The following is a 13,338-nucleotide window of genomic DNA, read 5'->3' as shown; positions in this document are numbered from 1 at the left end:
GCGTGAGTGTGTGTACGTGCGTAGGCTTAGCTTGCTGTGCGTATGTGTGTGTGTGTGTGTAACGTGCCTGTGTGTGTGTGTGTGTGTAACGTGCCTGTGTGTGTGTGTGTGTGTGTGTGTGTGTGTGTAACGTGCCTGTGTGTGTGTGCCTGTGTAACGCGTGTGTGTGTGTGTTGAACGTGCCTGTGTGTGTGTGTGTGTGTGTGTGTGTGTGTAACGCGCCTGTGTGTGCCTGTGTAACGCGCCTGTGTGTGTGTGTGTGTGTGTAACGTGCCTGTGTGTGTGTGTGTGTGTATGTAACGCGCCTGTGTGTGTGTGTGTGTGTAACGCGCCTGTGTGTGCCTGTGTAATGCGCCTGTGTGTGTGTGTGTGTGTGTGTGTGTATGTATGCATGTGCCTGTGTAACGCGCCTGTGTGTGTGTGTGTGTGTGTGTGTGTGTGTAACGTGCCTGTGTGTGTGTGTGTGCGTGTGCGCCTGTGTAACGCGCCTGTGTGTGTGTGTTTGTGTATGTATGCATGTGCCTGTGTAACGTGCCTGTGTGTGTGTGTGTGTGTGTGTGTGTGTGTGTGCCTGTGTAACCCGCCTGTGTGTGTGCCTGTGTAGCGCGCCTGTGTGTGCCTGTGTAACGCGCCTGTGTGTGTGTGTGTGTGTGTATGTATGCATGTGCCTGTGTAACGCGCCTGTGTGTGCCTGTGTAACGCGCCTGTGTGTACCTGTGTAACACGCCTGTGTGTCTGCGTGTCCCCTGCAGGCGGGCAGGTGGTGAATCTGATGAACCAGCGGCTGCAGACGGGCTTCACGGAGGCCGAGGTGCTGCAGATCTTCTGTGACACCTGCGAGGCGGTGGCCCGGCTCCACCAGTGCAAGACCCCCATCGTCCACCGCGACCTCAAAGTACGCGCTTACGCTCGGCTTCCCTGCCCACTCACCCGCTCACCCACTCACATGAGCGCTGCCTTCCATACTACAGAGACATACCTCAGATCTAACCTCAGATCTGTGTAGTATGTCAGACTGTGAGAGCCTATGACCTGTAGATGTCTAACATACATTATTAAAGTTCATTGCAAAAAATGTTTGTGTGGTCTATGAATTTTAAGATAAACATAGTCATGGAATTGGAGCATATCCAGATATTGATCTCTCGCTCTCTGCCCCCCCCGCCCACTCTCTCCCCCCCACTCCCCCCCGCCCTCTCTCTTTCTGCTTGTTTTCGTCTCTCTGTCCTTCTCTCTCTCGCTCTCTCTCTCTCTCAGGTGGAGAACATCCTGCTCCATGACCGAGGCCACTATGTGCTGTGCGATTTTGGCAGCGCCACCAACAAGTTCCAGAACCCGCAGAGTGAGGGTGTGCCGGTGGTGGATGAGGAGATAAAGAAGTGAGTGTGTGCTCTGATATCCACGGAGGAGAGAGAAAAGCGAGAAGGGACTGAACTCCCCTTTTTCCTTAGAGGAGCAGAAGGGACTTAAGGCTTCACAAATCCCATAATGGGCGGGACCACCTTCCACATAGACAAAAAAACATTGCTTTGTCTATTAAAAGTTTGCGATTGGTTCACGTCAGTGAGGCACTGACTGCGTGTGAAGGCTAGGCTAGTTGTTTTGACCTTTTTGCACCAACTGATAAGTGTGGGTTGAGACGCTTTTCTGTTTAAGTTTATAATCGAAAGCAAACTTGTGTGAAAAAATGCACTGCAGTTTGTGGAAGAACTGCGTAGGAACTCTGAGTCACATTAAGCTAACCCCCCCCCCACACTCTGCAAAATGACAGCATCAAGGATCTGGTGTCACACAGGGTAAACACTCCCTTCAAAGCTGGAAAATAGCTTTACCTGTGAACTTCTAACGTGCTTAAGGTTTTTAGTAACGTCTAAAAAACCGAATGTAACCATGGAGACAACAACAATTTGATGGAGCAACTGTTGTACAGCCTTAGACAGAAGGTTGAAGGATGAGTCTGCGCTTCTCTCTTGATAATGGATTTTCCTTTATGGACTTCGAATAGCGGAAGAACATGCTTTTTTCAGTGAGTGACAGTGTCACAGGATGTTCCGTCAAGAAGAATGAAATGAAAAGTTTACTGCTGACAGAGTTTGCTGTCTGCTCTGACAGTTTATTTATTAATTTATGGTAAGTCTGAGGTTATTTCGCTGTTACCTTGACCATGGTTCTCGCCCGCTGGGCTGTTGGGAGGTGTTTGTACAGATACGTATGTCTGAGCACGTCTCGTAATTGGCCCCCAGCAGACAAACATCTGAAGGCGCAGGAACGCATTTAACGAGCTCTCCTGCCTGACGCGAGCGCTACGCTATCGATCGAGGCGTCAGCGTAGAAGCGCCTTCGCCCTCTCGTCATTGGCCTCGTTTCCTGTGAGCTGAGGAACATCCTACACGGGCCTGTCTTCATCATCCTCACGCACGGCTCACCGCCTTTAGATCCCATGCGAATTAAAACTGACACCGCACCTTTAAGATAAGCCGTGAAGTACTGTTTGCCGTGGGTGCGTGCGAACTGAATATCAACACGGAATTGGACTGCCTCGCTGCGTCATAGAGCCGGATGCCCTTGCAGAACACAAAGAAATGCTGAGATTGCAAATGGCCTATTTGTTGTGCGGACACTGCGCCGAAGTACGCAAGTACAAAGTGGACAAATGTTTTTTATCGTTTACGACTTCTCACAAAATGATCAGGGAATCAATAGAAAAATATTTTTGATTCATGGTTAACATTTTGCACTTTTTTGCATGAAAACTCAAAGATGTCATTTGAGGTATATGCTCTTGTATGTGAGGTATGTTTGCAGCTGGGTGAATGCATATCAGTAACAGGCTCCGGTTGGTTGGTCACTTTCCTCACAAGTCCCCCTTTGATTGGCCTGTTTCACAGATACACCACCCTGTCATACCGAGCCCCTGAGATGGTCAACCTCTACAGCGGCAAAGTCATCACCACCAAGGCTGACATCTGGGTGAGGACACCATGCCATAGCACTGCTACTTCTTCCCTTTTTTCCCTATCTCAAGTGCACCAGATACAACTAATCAAGGGCTTCATTAGTTGCATCAGGTGTGCTTAATGTGGAACTCATCAAATACTTGGTTCTGGCTGGGCGTTCCTGAGGAGAAGTTTGGGAACCGTTGACCTAGAGGAACAAGCTCTTCCCAGTGCAGAAACCTCCACTGAGGCTCCTTATCTTTTTATCTGAATGTACATTACAGTAGTTGAGCCTGTTGGTGACTGTACTGTTGTCCCTCCTGTGTGTCTCTGTTGTAGGCCATGGGCTGCTTGCTGTATAAGCTGTGCTACTTCACTTTGCCCTTCGGAGAGAGCCAGGTGGCCATCTGTGACGGCAGCTTCACCATTCCAGACAACTCCCGCTACTCACAGGACATGCACTGCCTCATCCGTGAGTGTCCCTGATTATGCCTGCGCTCTCTTCCTCATTTTACCGGCCCTGTGTCTGGCACACTGTCTCACTGTTTCACTGTCTAACTCACTGTCTCACTGTTTCACTGTCTAACTCACTGTCTCACTGTTTCACTGTCTAACTCACTGTTTCACTGTTTCTCCATCTGTCTAACCCCCTGTCTCACTGTCCCTCAATTCATGTCTATCCATTTGAATTAACTCTCTGGCTGACTGCCATTGTCTCTTTACAGTCTCTTGCTCTTGTTATTTTTTGATGCAATGATATGGCTCTTTTTTTAACTGTTTCCCTTCTCTTCTTTGGGTACTCCTAGTTCACTCCTTTCTGTATGATTGTGTTCTATAATTCCATGACATAATTCTTTTTTTTATGCTAGAGCAATTCTTGGACTTGGACTATTTTTATAATGATATATTCACTCCCTTGTTGCACTCTCTCTCTTTTTCTCTTTGAAAGGTTACATGCTTGAGCCGGACCCTGATAAGAGACCAGATATCTACCAGGTGTCCTACTTCTCCTTCAAACTGGCCCGGCGGGATTGCCCTGTTCAGAACGTTCATGTGAGTTCCCCTTCTCAGCCTCGTTTCTGAGTTTCCTGCCAGATCCTGCTCTTAATTATTCAGTTTACAGAGTCATAAGTCTGATTTGAATCCATAATTACAACTGAGCGCTCTTTGTGTCCTTAACTAAAATAGCTGAGTGCGGTCTGGTATAAGTTTGAATGAGGTGGATGTATACTGGAAATAAAGCCATGGTAAGATGTTCAAATATAAACCAGCCCTGGGTTTTTCCTCACCTGAAATGGGTCTTTGGAGGGAAGGGAATGCAGAGACCCACAGCTTTGAGCTTGTGTGCTCTCACAGAAACACACCGTTAATAATGTAAGTGCTGCAGGTAATGATAGAGCAAACAACGCAACACAAGTTGGCCATTTGGCTCCCTTCCATCGGCCAGCTTCATATCAATAAAAGTGAATCCGGTCCACCCGGCTAATGGCCGACGCAGCAAAATATAGGCTAGTAAATTAGTAACCATATTAATTAGTATGAAATGCATCAAGGTGACCTGGAAACCAGTGTATGTTATTGGATAAATATCTCACTTAAATGGATTATTTCAGTGAATGCAAAATCCACTGTCATGTACTTCAACTGAATGCAAACTGCGAAAGTTAAGTCTCTAGATATACAGAAAATTATTTTTTGCAGTCTAACCTTTAGATTGACCCTTACTGACTGATAAGGCTGTTTAAAGCAGTTTGAGGCTGAAAGTGTCATCTTTGGGTTTGTCCAAGATCGAATCATATTAGTTTTCTGTCTCTTGTTTTCCCAGAATTCCCCTATTCCTGCAAAGCTCCCTGAGCCAATCAGAGCCAGTGAAGCTGTGGCTAAGAAGAGCCAGACCAAAGCCAGGTGATGAGCAGGTTTAAATGTAGATGTCTCTAGCAGTCTTCCACTTGTATTTTTACTCCATGTTACAAATAGGTGATAATATGACATTGCACCTCTTGTGTTGTGAAAAGTCATTTTCTCACGCTTTTGACTGCGTGACTTCTCAGATCTGTGTCTTCCTGCTCCTCTAGACTAACAGACCCCATTCCCACCACCGAAACGTCCATCGCCCCGCGCCAGCGCCCCAAAGCGGGCCAGTCCCAGCCCATCGCCGGCATCCTGCCCATTCAGCCCGCCCTCACCCCACGCAAGAGGGCCAACATGGCCCCCGGGGCCGCTCAGCCAATCGGTATGCCCCCCCCCCCATACTGTATCTAATCAGTCCCTCCTCCTCCAGCTGGCGTCGCAGGGCGCTCGGCCAATGAAGGAATCTGTCTGAAGTTGCAGTTGCTGTCCCTCGTGTGTGACTGCCCGTGCTGTAGAGAGCATCCAGCATTGAGTTTGACAGGCTGCATAATTCTTTGGCTGCCACAGCATGGCTTGCTAATCCCGGCCTGTGAATTTGTCCATCTGTAAGGAGCTTTTAAGTGGTTTATGTTGAGACCCAGACGCCAGGCCTTTAACTCACAGGGTCTCTTGGAGCCCCTCCTTTCCCCCGGCTTAAAGAGAGGCGGGTCCCCTTTAACGGGAGAGCTCCGCCTCCCTGTCCAGCCTGGATGTTCCACAGCCTGTGCCAGGGAGCTGGGAATCAGTTCTGCTCATCCTGTTCCAGCTTCACTGGGCTTAGACTTGCTCTTAGGCCCTGATCCAAAAACCACACAGTTAGTGGACTGTGTCATCAGTATTGCCCTCCTAGGCAGAGAGATCCAAAAAAATGCCAGTGAAAATGGTAAAAACCAAAATGACATTTTAAATAACATATTTGTTATTTGTGAATGCATGGAAACAAAAACATATGCTTTTAATATGTAGACATTAATATATGTATACATTCAGGGATTTGTTGAAATTATGTGTGTGAATATGACAGTGCTTCCAAAACCACCTTTTCTTGTTAAATATTTAATAGGCGTGAACTTAGGCGCTGCCCAGCCAGCTGCCAACATCCAATCACAGAAGGCGCAAGCTCCGCAGACTCCCGCTTCCCAGCAGCAGGCCACGCCCAGTCAGCCCCAGACTCCTGCCCAAGCCCCTCCCCCCCAGTCCCAAGCCACGCCTCAGCACCAGCAGCTCTTCATGAAGCAGCAAGCGGGAGCGTTCTTCAATCCTCAGCAGCAGGTAGGCAGCCCCTGCGCTCCACTGGAACGCACACATGCTCATGAAGGGTTTGAGCATCCTCTGTGTGCAAGCTGGGTGGGTGAGGGGTGTGGCCTTTGTCTCCTTTATACGTCTGTTTGAATGGTGAATGGGTGCTTTGTCATGGACTTGTGGGTCGTTCTAGAAGTCTCCTTGACATGTTGGTGTGAGACCAACAGTTGTGAAAGGGATCAATATACAGTAACAGAGCATCCGCCCCATTTTCTGATATGTTTTTATCTTGACTTGCTGATGTGTAGATCTGCTCTGCAGGTAGAGGTGGTTATCTGGCCCTCAGCTTCTCATACTCAGTTTAAATACAGTATTAAATACAGGAGAGTGGCCGCCTGGGGTGTCCATAGAGTCTAATTAGACCAAAACTATGTATGCTTTAGCATTTCAGTGTTTCATCTGGGATTTTGGGTATGGGATCGTTGCAGTATTGATTACACAAGCAGCTTGTTATGGTCAGTATAGGTTTTCATATGTGGAAGCAGTCAGGATTATTGCAGGGTTTTATGGGTTTTGAAAAGATGTGGGTTGTGGTGATATTTGAATATAGCAATTTTTAATAAGACCAAATACATAATTCATGAAAAGGTCTTGTACATTAATTTCAACTGGTCATTTCTGGAAAGATTGATATAGTGTATTCAAATTCAACGTCTTAGCTGATGCAAGAGACTGTCAATGGGGCAGAATTAATATGATATTAAGCTGCTGTCCTTCAGTTTGCTTCTCTCTCTTGTCTCTCTCTCTCTCTGGGTTCTGGTTTAAACCTCATTCATTTCTACCTTCTTAAAGCTGCAGATATTTCCATCATCTTAATTAGTTGGTCGTTGAGTGATTTGTTGCATTTTGATTGGCGAGATTCATAGCCAGCGTAATAAGACTGCAGGCTATTGAAGAAAGGCACAGGCAACATTAAACCATAGATCCCACAAAGCATGCCCCAGGCCAGAACATAGCTTATTCCTTTTAGCTGAGCAACATAAATGGGAAACTATATTCTCAAAGCAATTAAAGGTCGGCATTAATTTATAAGGATCCCACCATCTGTGTACAGTTAATGTGCATTAAGTCCAAAATACTGTAATCTGGTAGTAAGGAAGGTGGTTGAGAGTCCTTCTGGCAAATGTTTGTTGTTTCAGAAATAGAAAGACAAGCATGCTGAAATAACCAATTTAAAGTGGTATTTATGTTACGCCTCAACAGCAATATAGAGAGCTGATAAATAATCCAGTTTGTTGTTTGCAGAGGCCTATATCTAAATGTGTCGTTACCTGCTTGCCAACATTACTTGTAAATAAACTAAAAATAGCTTATATTTAGTTTTTTATTTGGTTAAGATCACAGATTTGCTTTCATTGAGAACTGTAAATTGTAAACTAATTTAATGATCCGGACTTAAGATCACTGGACATTGTGTGCAATGGAAAACACAGGCGAAAGTACAACTTTAAGAACAGAACTACCTAGCAGTTGTCCCTCCAAATTGCTTTTCAGACACATACATAGAATCAATTTATAACCTTTTAAATAATGGTGCAGTTATGGGGTCAAAGTGACATTTTGCCATTTTTCCCCAGCGGGTAGGGTAGAATGTACTCCGGACCGACTGCCTGGCATAGAGGTTTAAAACTCGGTCGATATTTTTCATTCTGCTCGCCCCTTAGAAAGTATAAGCTGACACCGAGATGCCCCGTGTGCTTTTTTTCCCCAATTTTCTCATTTGAGAAAGACGTGCCTCGGGTTTTGGGTCATGTGCTCCCTTTCTGCCTTTCTCGTCTCTCGCCCAGTGGCTCGTATCTCTCTCCTGCTCCTGGTAATTGCCCTGTGTCATCTCCTCTCTACGCAATGAATGTGTTTTTCCGGAAGGCTGGCCTCCTGTTACCTCTTATCTCTCATCTCCGCCTTCATCTCGAAAATAAAATGTGAAACGTCACTGCCTTATCCAAGAACATGGGCCGTGTTCAGACCTGAACAGTGGAGTTCAGGCGATATGGAAAGTAACTATTTTTCTTCTCCAGAATGAAGAAAATCTATGGAAGCAGTCCCATGCATTTCTGTTTTTTTTTTATTCTTCCAGACTTGTGTGTTTCAGCGTCCTGGCTTTCATACGGCTGTGATTTGTGTATTCTCTCTTCCCTCTTTCCTGTACATTACTGTGTCCCGCTGTGTCCCCCAGCATTGCTGACTCTTTCCGGAACAGTCCATTACAGGTCATCCACGGGGGTGCTCATCAGGTGCTTCGGACCCCTCATGACCGCGTGTTCTTCAGCATTTGTTGTCGCTGAGTCACACATCTCTGCACTTCCTCCATCACTTCCAGCTTATTACGTGTCATTTCCTCTCTGGGAAAGTTGGAAGGACTTTTGCATTGTGGCGCTGAATTTCACCGTGAGTAATCACAGATCAAAGAGAATACAGAAATTGGCATACCTCATTCTGTGGACAGCCTTTTACGTCTGACATGAATTGGTCTTTGTTACAGGCTGATGTATCCGGTAAGCCTTTTATAGTGCTCCGTACAGAGTAGTGCGTCAAGGCACTCCCCGATTGTGCTGCTCTACACTCTGCTTCTGATACCGTTTCAAAGACCATTTCTGCTGGCGAGTGCGAGGCTCCTGCATTAGCCTTCGCGGCGCGGAGCGGCTCTCGCACCCGGCACCGTAGCGGCGAGCTGACCGGGCCGGTGAGGGGTAGACGCGCCGGGGGCAGACGCAGTGTTCAGTCCGTCTGAGCGCGGCCGCTCTCTCTCCCTGCCCATCGCCGCTGTCGCAGCGCCAGCGCCCGGGCCGCGCGGGGCGGAAAGGCAGACGCAGCAGAAAAGCGGGGCGCGCGCTCCCGACGCCGGGCCGACCCTCACGGAGGAGGAGAGAGGAGGAGGCGGCCCGCGCATCTCTCACTGCGAAATTCTCACCGCCTCATTGATGTTTCTATTTTTACTGCCGCGTTGCCGCCTGTCGTAATCCGAGCTCTCGAGGATGCAGACTGTGTGTGTTGTGTGTGTGTGTGTGTGTGTGTGTGTGTGTGTGTGTGTGTGTGTGTGTGTGTGTGTGTGTTTGTGTGTGTGTGTGCGTACAGGCACGTGCCTGCCTAATCCACACACTTGTACGAAACCCGACGCCCTCTGCCAGATTGGAGCAGGTGTGCTCTCAGCAATTTATAAATCTTGGCTTTCAGTTTCTTGAGGAGCCTTCCAGCTCTTTTCTGTTCATTGAGCTCTCTATTCTCCTCTGTTTGTGAGCTCTTTCTATAGCGCTGCAGTAGCAGGGCTGTGTAGCTGCCTCTCCTCTGTGAGCTGTCTGTAGCACGGCAGCAGCAGTGCTGTGTAACTCTGCTCTCTCTCCTCTGTCTGTGAGCTCTCTCTGTTGCCCGGCAGCATCAAGGCTGTGTAACTCTGCTCTCACTCCTCTGTCTGTGAGCTCTCTCTGTAGCATGGCAGCATCAGGGCTGTGTAACTCTGCTCTCACTCCTCTGTCTGTGAGCTCTCTCTGTAGCAGGCAGCAGCGGTGCTGTGTAACCTTCCACCTCTGTCTGTAGCTCTCTCTGTAGCATGGCAGCATCAGGGCTGTGTAACTCTGCTCTCTCCTTTGTCTGTGAACTCTCTCTGTTGCCCGGCAGCATCAAGGCTGTGTAACTGCTGTCCTGTCTGTGAGCTCTCTCTGTAGCATGGCAGTAGCAGGGCTGTGTAACTCTGCTGCCTGTCTCTGTGTGCTAGCATTACCAGGCCATGCAGCTAGCAGCACTGCAGCAGCAGCAGCAGATGATGCAGAACGTCTACATACAGCAGCAGCCCTTCGCGCTCCCTCAGACCGCCGCAGGCGTGGCCGCGCAGCCAATGCCGCAGCAGCTGGCCGTCCTCGCGGCGGCTGGCCCCGCCCCCGAAAGATCTGGGGCCGGACCCTCCCAGCAGCAGCAGCCTAGCCCAACCCTGCCCAGAGCATCAGGCTCCGCCCCACAGCCCTCGTCAGGCCAGCCTGCGGCTGCTGCACCTGCGTCTGAGCGGACGGTAAAAGCCAGGTTGCAGCTGGCTGCGCTCTGCAGCCCACGCAGCTGTGGAGTGGAGAAGAGGAGGGGAGAGGAGAGGGGACGAGGGGAGAGGAGGAGAGAGGAGAGGAGTGGGTCTCTCTCCACTCCCATCAGGAGCTCTGGGGAGGAGCCCTCCCAGACATGTGTACACTCTGTTTGCATTTGAGCTAATGCTGTACTTTAGCATAACCAACAGGCTATGTTCAATTTAAATAGGTATGGAAGCTTGCTGGAAGTCAAGGAGCAAGTATTTGAATGCATTAACTTCAGATGCGTAGGTCCACTGCACTTTGCAAATTATACCTCCACATAAGTGACCCTTTCCAAGCATTGGCTTTCAGTCAGCGAAGGGGGAGAAACCACTACAGTAAGATCCCTCAAAGGTATACTTGTCAATTTGAAAAAGAGGAGTACATTTCACGGGGTGCTGTGAAAGCATTCTAGTTCAGAGCTACACTGCGCTGACACTTTGCAATGCTGTGAATGTGCTTGCAAACAGGGTGAATACATGCAATGAGGAGATTCTTTAATGTCTTTTTCAATCTCAGGTGTTAAAAGTACCTTGGGTTTTTATCTGGAAAACACATGGTCTGACCCAAAAAAAAAAAAGACTATTTCTTATCAGGCAAAGGAAATTTCAAAGAATTGCCCAGGAAATGCAGTATTGGTTTACCATGAAGTGCTAATGATGTGACAATTGGCAACAGCACTGTATTTATTATTGCCCTCCCTTGTTTGATTGGCTAAGTTTTGTTTATCAGAATCCACCCAAGGTGCTTTTAAGACTCCCTCTGTAGAAATGATTATGTTAGTAAGCACTGGAATTGAATGTACCCCCTTAAAATCATAATCCGGGCTGTTGTTGGGTGGTGGTCACTCCTGTACTAACTCTTCTTTCCTTCATTGGTCTCTTTAGGGTCCTGTCTAATATGAATCATTTTCTTTTGCCTCCTATTTAATGACTTACCACATCAGGAATGGCGTTTTATCTTGGTGCTATTTTTGGGTATTCTTGAGCTCTCTCTCTCTCTTTCTCTCTCTCACTCTCTTTCACTCATCCACTGGCTCTCTGCCCCTCCAGCCCATCGCTCCGGCCCGCGGGATCCACAAGGTGGGCTCGCTGACGCCCCCGTCCTCCCCGAAGGCCGCTCCGCGGGGGGGCCACCGCCGCATCCTGAGCGACGTGACGCACAGCGCCGTGTTCGGGGTGCCCGTCAGCAAGTCCACGCAGCTGCTGCAGGCGGCCGCCGCCGAGGCCAGCCTCAACAAGTCCAAGTGAGGGCAGGGGGGCGGGCAGCAGGGGCATTTCACTGACAAACAGTGTATTTAACGTGACTTAAAGATGTCTGCCAGCTGCTCTTTAACGTTGTGAGAATATAGTACAGTAGACTGTATGCAGTGCGACAGGATGTCTCATTTGCTACTTGGTTCGGTATGTGGGAAGGCTGCTTGTGGATGTTTACTGTGGTTTCTCTCTGTCCCCCCAGGTCAGCTAGCACCACTCCCTCTGGCTCCCCGTGCTCCTCCCAGCAAAGCGTGTACCAACCGGGCGACTCTGCTGCTGCCGCCGCCGCCGCCGCCGCCGCCTCCTCCCCATCCACTGCCTCCGCCTCCCCCGCTGCCTCCACCACCCCTGCAGCTGCCTCCGGCCTGCGCAGCCCCCAGGACCAGCCCACCTGGAACCCCTTCGGCAACGACAATTTCTCCAAGCTCACCGCCGAGGAGCTCCTCAACAAGGACTTTGCCAAGCTGGCCGACAGTAAGTCTTTCTCTGTGGGGAAAGGTCAACAGTAAAGGCCAATAAGGCTGCTTCTCTGTCAGAGGTCAATAGAGCCAAAATGGCTGCCAAAAAGGCTGCAGGGGTTAATAGATTAGAGCCAAAATGGCCGATAGTAAGGTTGCTTGTCTGAAAGGGGTTAACAGTGCCAATATAGCCAATGTCGAGACTGCGTCTTCATGGTGGCGAAGGCTGTGTGGACGGACATCTTGCGTTCCCTGTGATGGCTGCTGCTTTTCTCGCTGGGAAGGGCAGAGTCCACACAGCCTCTCCCCCTCTGTACGGGCTTAATGAATGCTGGCACACAGCGCGGCTTCTTCTCTGATGAGCGGAGGCCCTGCCAAAGCGGGCACCTGGAAGGCTGTTTCGCCGGTTGATTTGTGGGTGGGTGGCAGTTCCTCCGCTCTCGCGTGGGGAGGGGCGGGGGGGGCGGGGGGTGGGGATAAATCAGGGCGCAATTTAGAAATGGAGCCAGTGATTTTAGATCCTTATCCCGCCATTAAAAGGAAACGCTCATGGCTGCCTCCGGAATCAGCGCTGTCTGTCTTCCTCTGTGTCTCAGGCAAGGCCGCGGAGAGAGCGAGCGGCTCCACGGAGAACCTCATTCCGGGCCTGCAGCCGGCCCCCGCCGCCCTGGCCCCCGGCAAGACGTTCCCCCAGCCCCCCGGTGAGCCCGCGGTCCGGTTCCCTTTTCCCCCTGCACAGAGCCAAGTGCTGCTGTTCTCCATCTCTCTCTCCTTCCCTCCTGCATGTCTCCTCGGTCTCTATCTGCTTTCATTTGTTTCCCACAATTATCAGACACGCAAGCCTCTCCTGTATGGTTCCATCCCCAGGCCCCCCCCCCCTCGTTTGCCCTCGTTTCCTCTGCAGTCTTTTGAGTCAACATCATCCCTCCATCATGCCTTTCCCCTCCTCCCGTTCCCGGTAAAATGGACGGCTCGGTGAAAGGGAAGCTGCTGGAGTCCAGTTCTGCTTCCTGACATCTCACTCCAGCTGTGTGAAAAGCAGCTCAGCCAATTAGCCCCCCCCCCCCCCCCCCCCCGCCCTCTCTGGGGCTACATTTAACAGATATTGGGCTGAGCCTTGGACGCGGCGTTTACAGCTAGCTTCAAGATTTATGCTCTCTCGCCGTTTCATTTAGCTTATATACGGTTCTGTTTCTGCTCTGTCTTTTGTGTCTGTGTGTGTGTGTGCGTGCGTGTGTGTGTGTATGTGTGTGTGCGTGTGTGACCTCAGCTGAGAGACCTGCTGACATCCTGAGTCTGGATTCGGGGGCAGCGCTGCTGAATGTCCCGGACCCCTTCAACGCCCTGTCCCTCTCAGACACCCCAGGTAAGCGACACCGCAGAGGTTCACACCCCCCGTTCCTGCCAGGAGAGCAGCATAACTCCTGCCTGGACTCTGGTTCTT

The 13,338-nt window shown here is 49.7% G+C and overlaps 1 protein-coding gene across 8 annotated transcripts in view; it reads left to right on the top strand.

Annotated features, from left to right (window-relative positions):
• The window catches only part of LOC135261301 (AP2-associated protein kinase 1-like), a 46,262-nt gene that overhangs the window by 14,436 nt on the left and 18,488 nt on the right, over positions 1-13,338 (top strand). For 7 of the 8 annotated variants that reach the window (XM_064347465.1, XM_064347464.1, XM_064347470.1 and 4 more), the window contains 13 exons: positions 753-895; positions 1,258-1,379; positions 2,889-2,970; positions 3,276-3,408; positions 3,886-3,989; positions 4,762-4,841; positions 5,012-5,169; positions 5,890-6,098; positions 9,841-10,131; positions 11,233-11,426; positions 11,639-11,910; positions 12,491-12,595; positions 13,165-13,260. In XM_064347465.1, coding sequence (XP_064203535.1) covers positions 753-895; positions 1,258-1,379; positions 2,889-2,970; positions 3,276-3,408; positions 3,886-3,989; positions 4,762-4,841; positions 5,012-5,169; positions 5,890-6,098; positions 9,841-10,131; positions 11,233-11,426; positions 11,639-11,910; positions 12,491-12,595; positions 13,165-13,260 — 1,989 coding nt within the window. The remainder of the gene's footprint in view (positions 1-752; positions 896-1,257; positions 1,380-2,888; positions 2,971-3,275; positions 3,409-3,885; positions 3,990-4,761; positions 4,842-5,011; positions 5,170-5,889; positions 6,099-9,840; positions 10,132-11,232; positions 11,427-11,638; positions 11,911-12,490; positions 12,596-13,164; positions 13,261-13,338) is intronic. The other variant, XM_064347469.1, reaches the window with a different exon arrangement.

This window comes from Anguilla rostrata, chromosome 8 (assembly GCF_018555375.3).
Source record: "Anguilla rostrata isolate EN2019 chromosome 8, ASM1855537v3, whole genome shotgun sequence".
Lineage (NCBI taxonomy): Eukaryota > Metazoa > Chordata > Actinopteri > Anguilliformes > Anguillidae > Anguilla > Anguilla rostrata.
The sequence above is the reverse complement of the archived record's forward strand: the minus strand, read 5'-3'. Positions and strand labels throughout refer to the sequence as shown.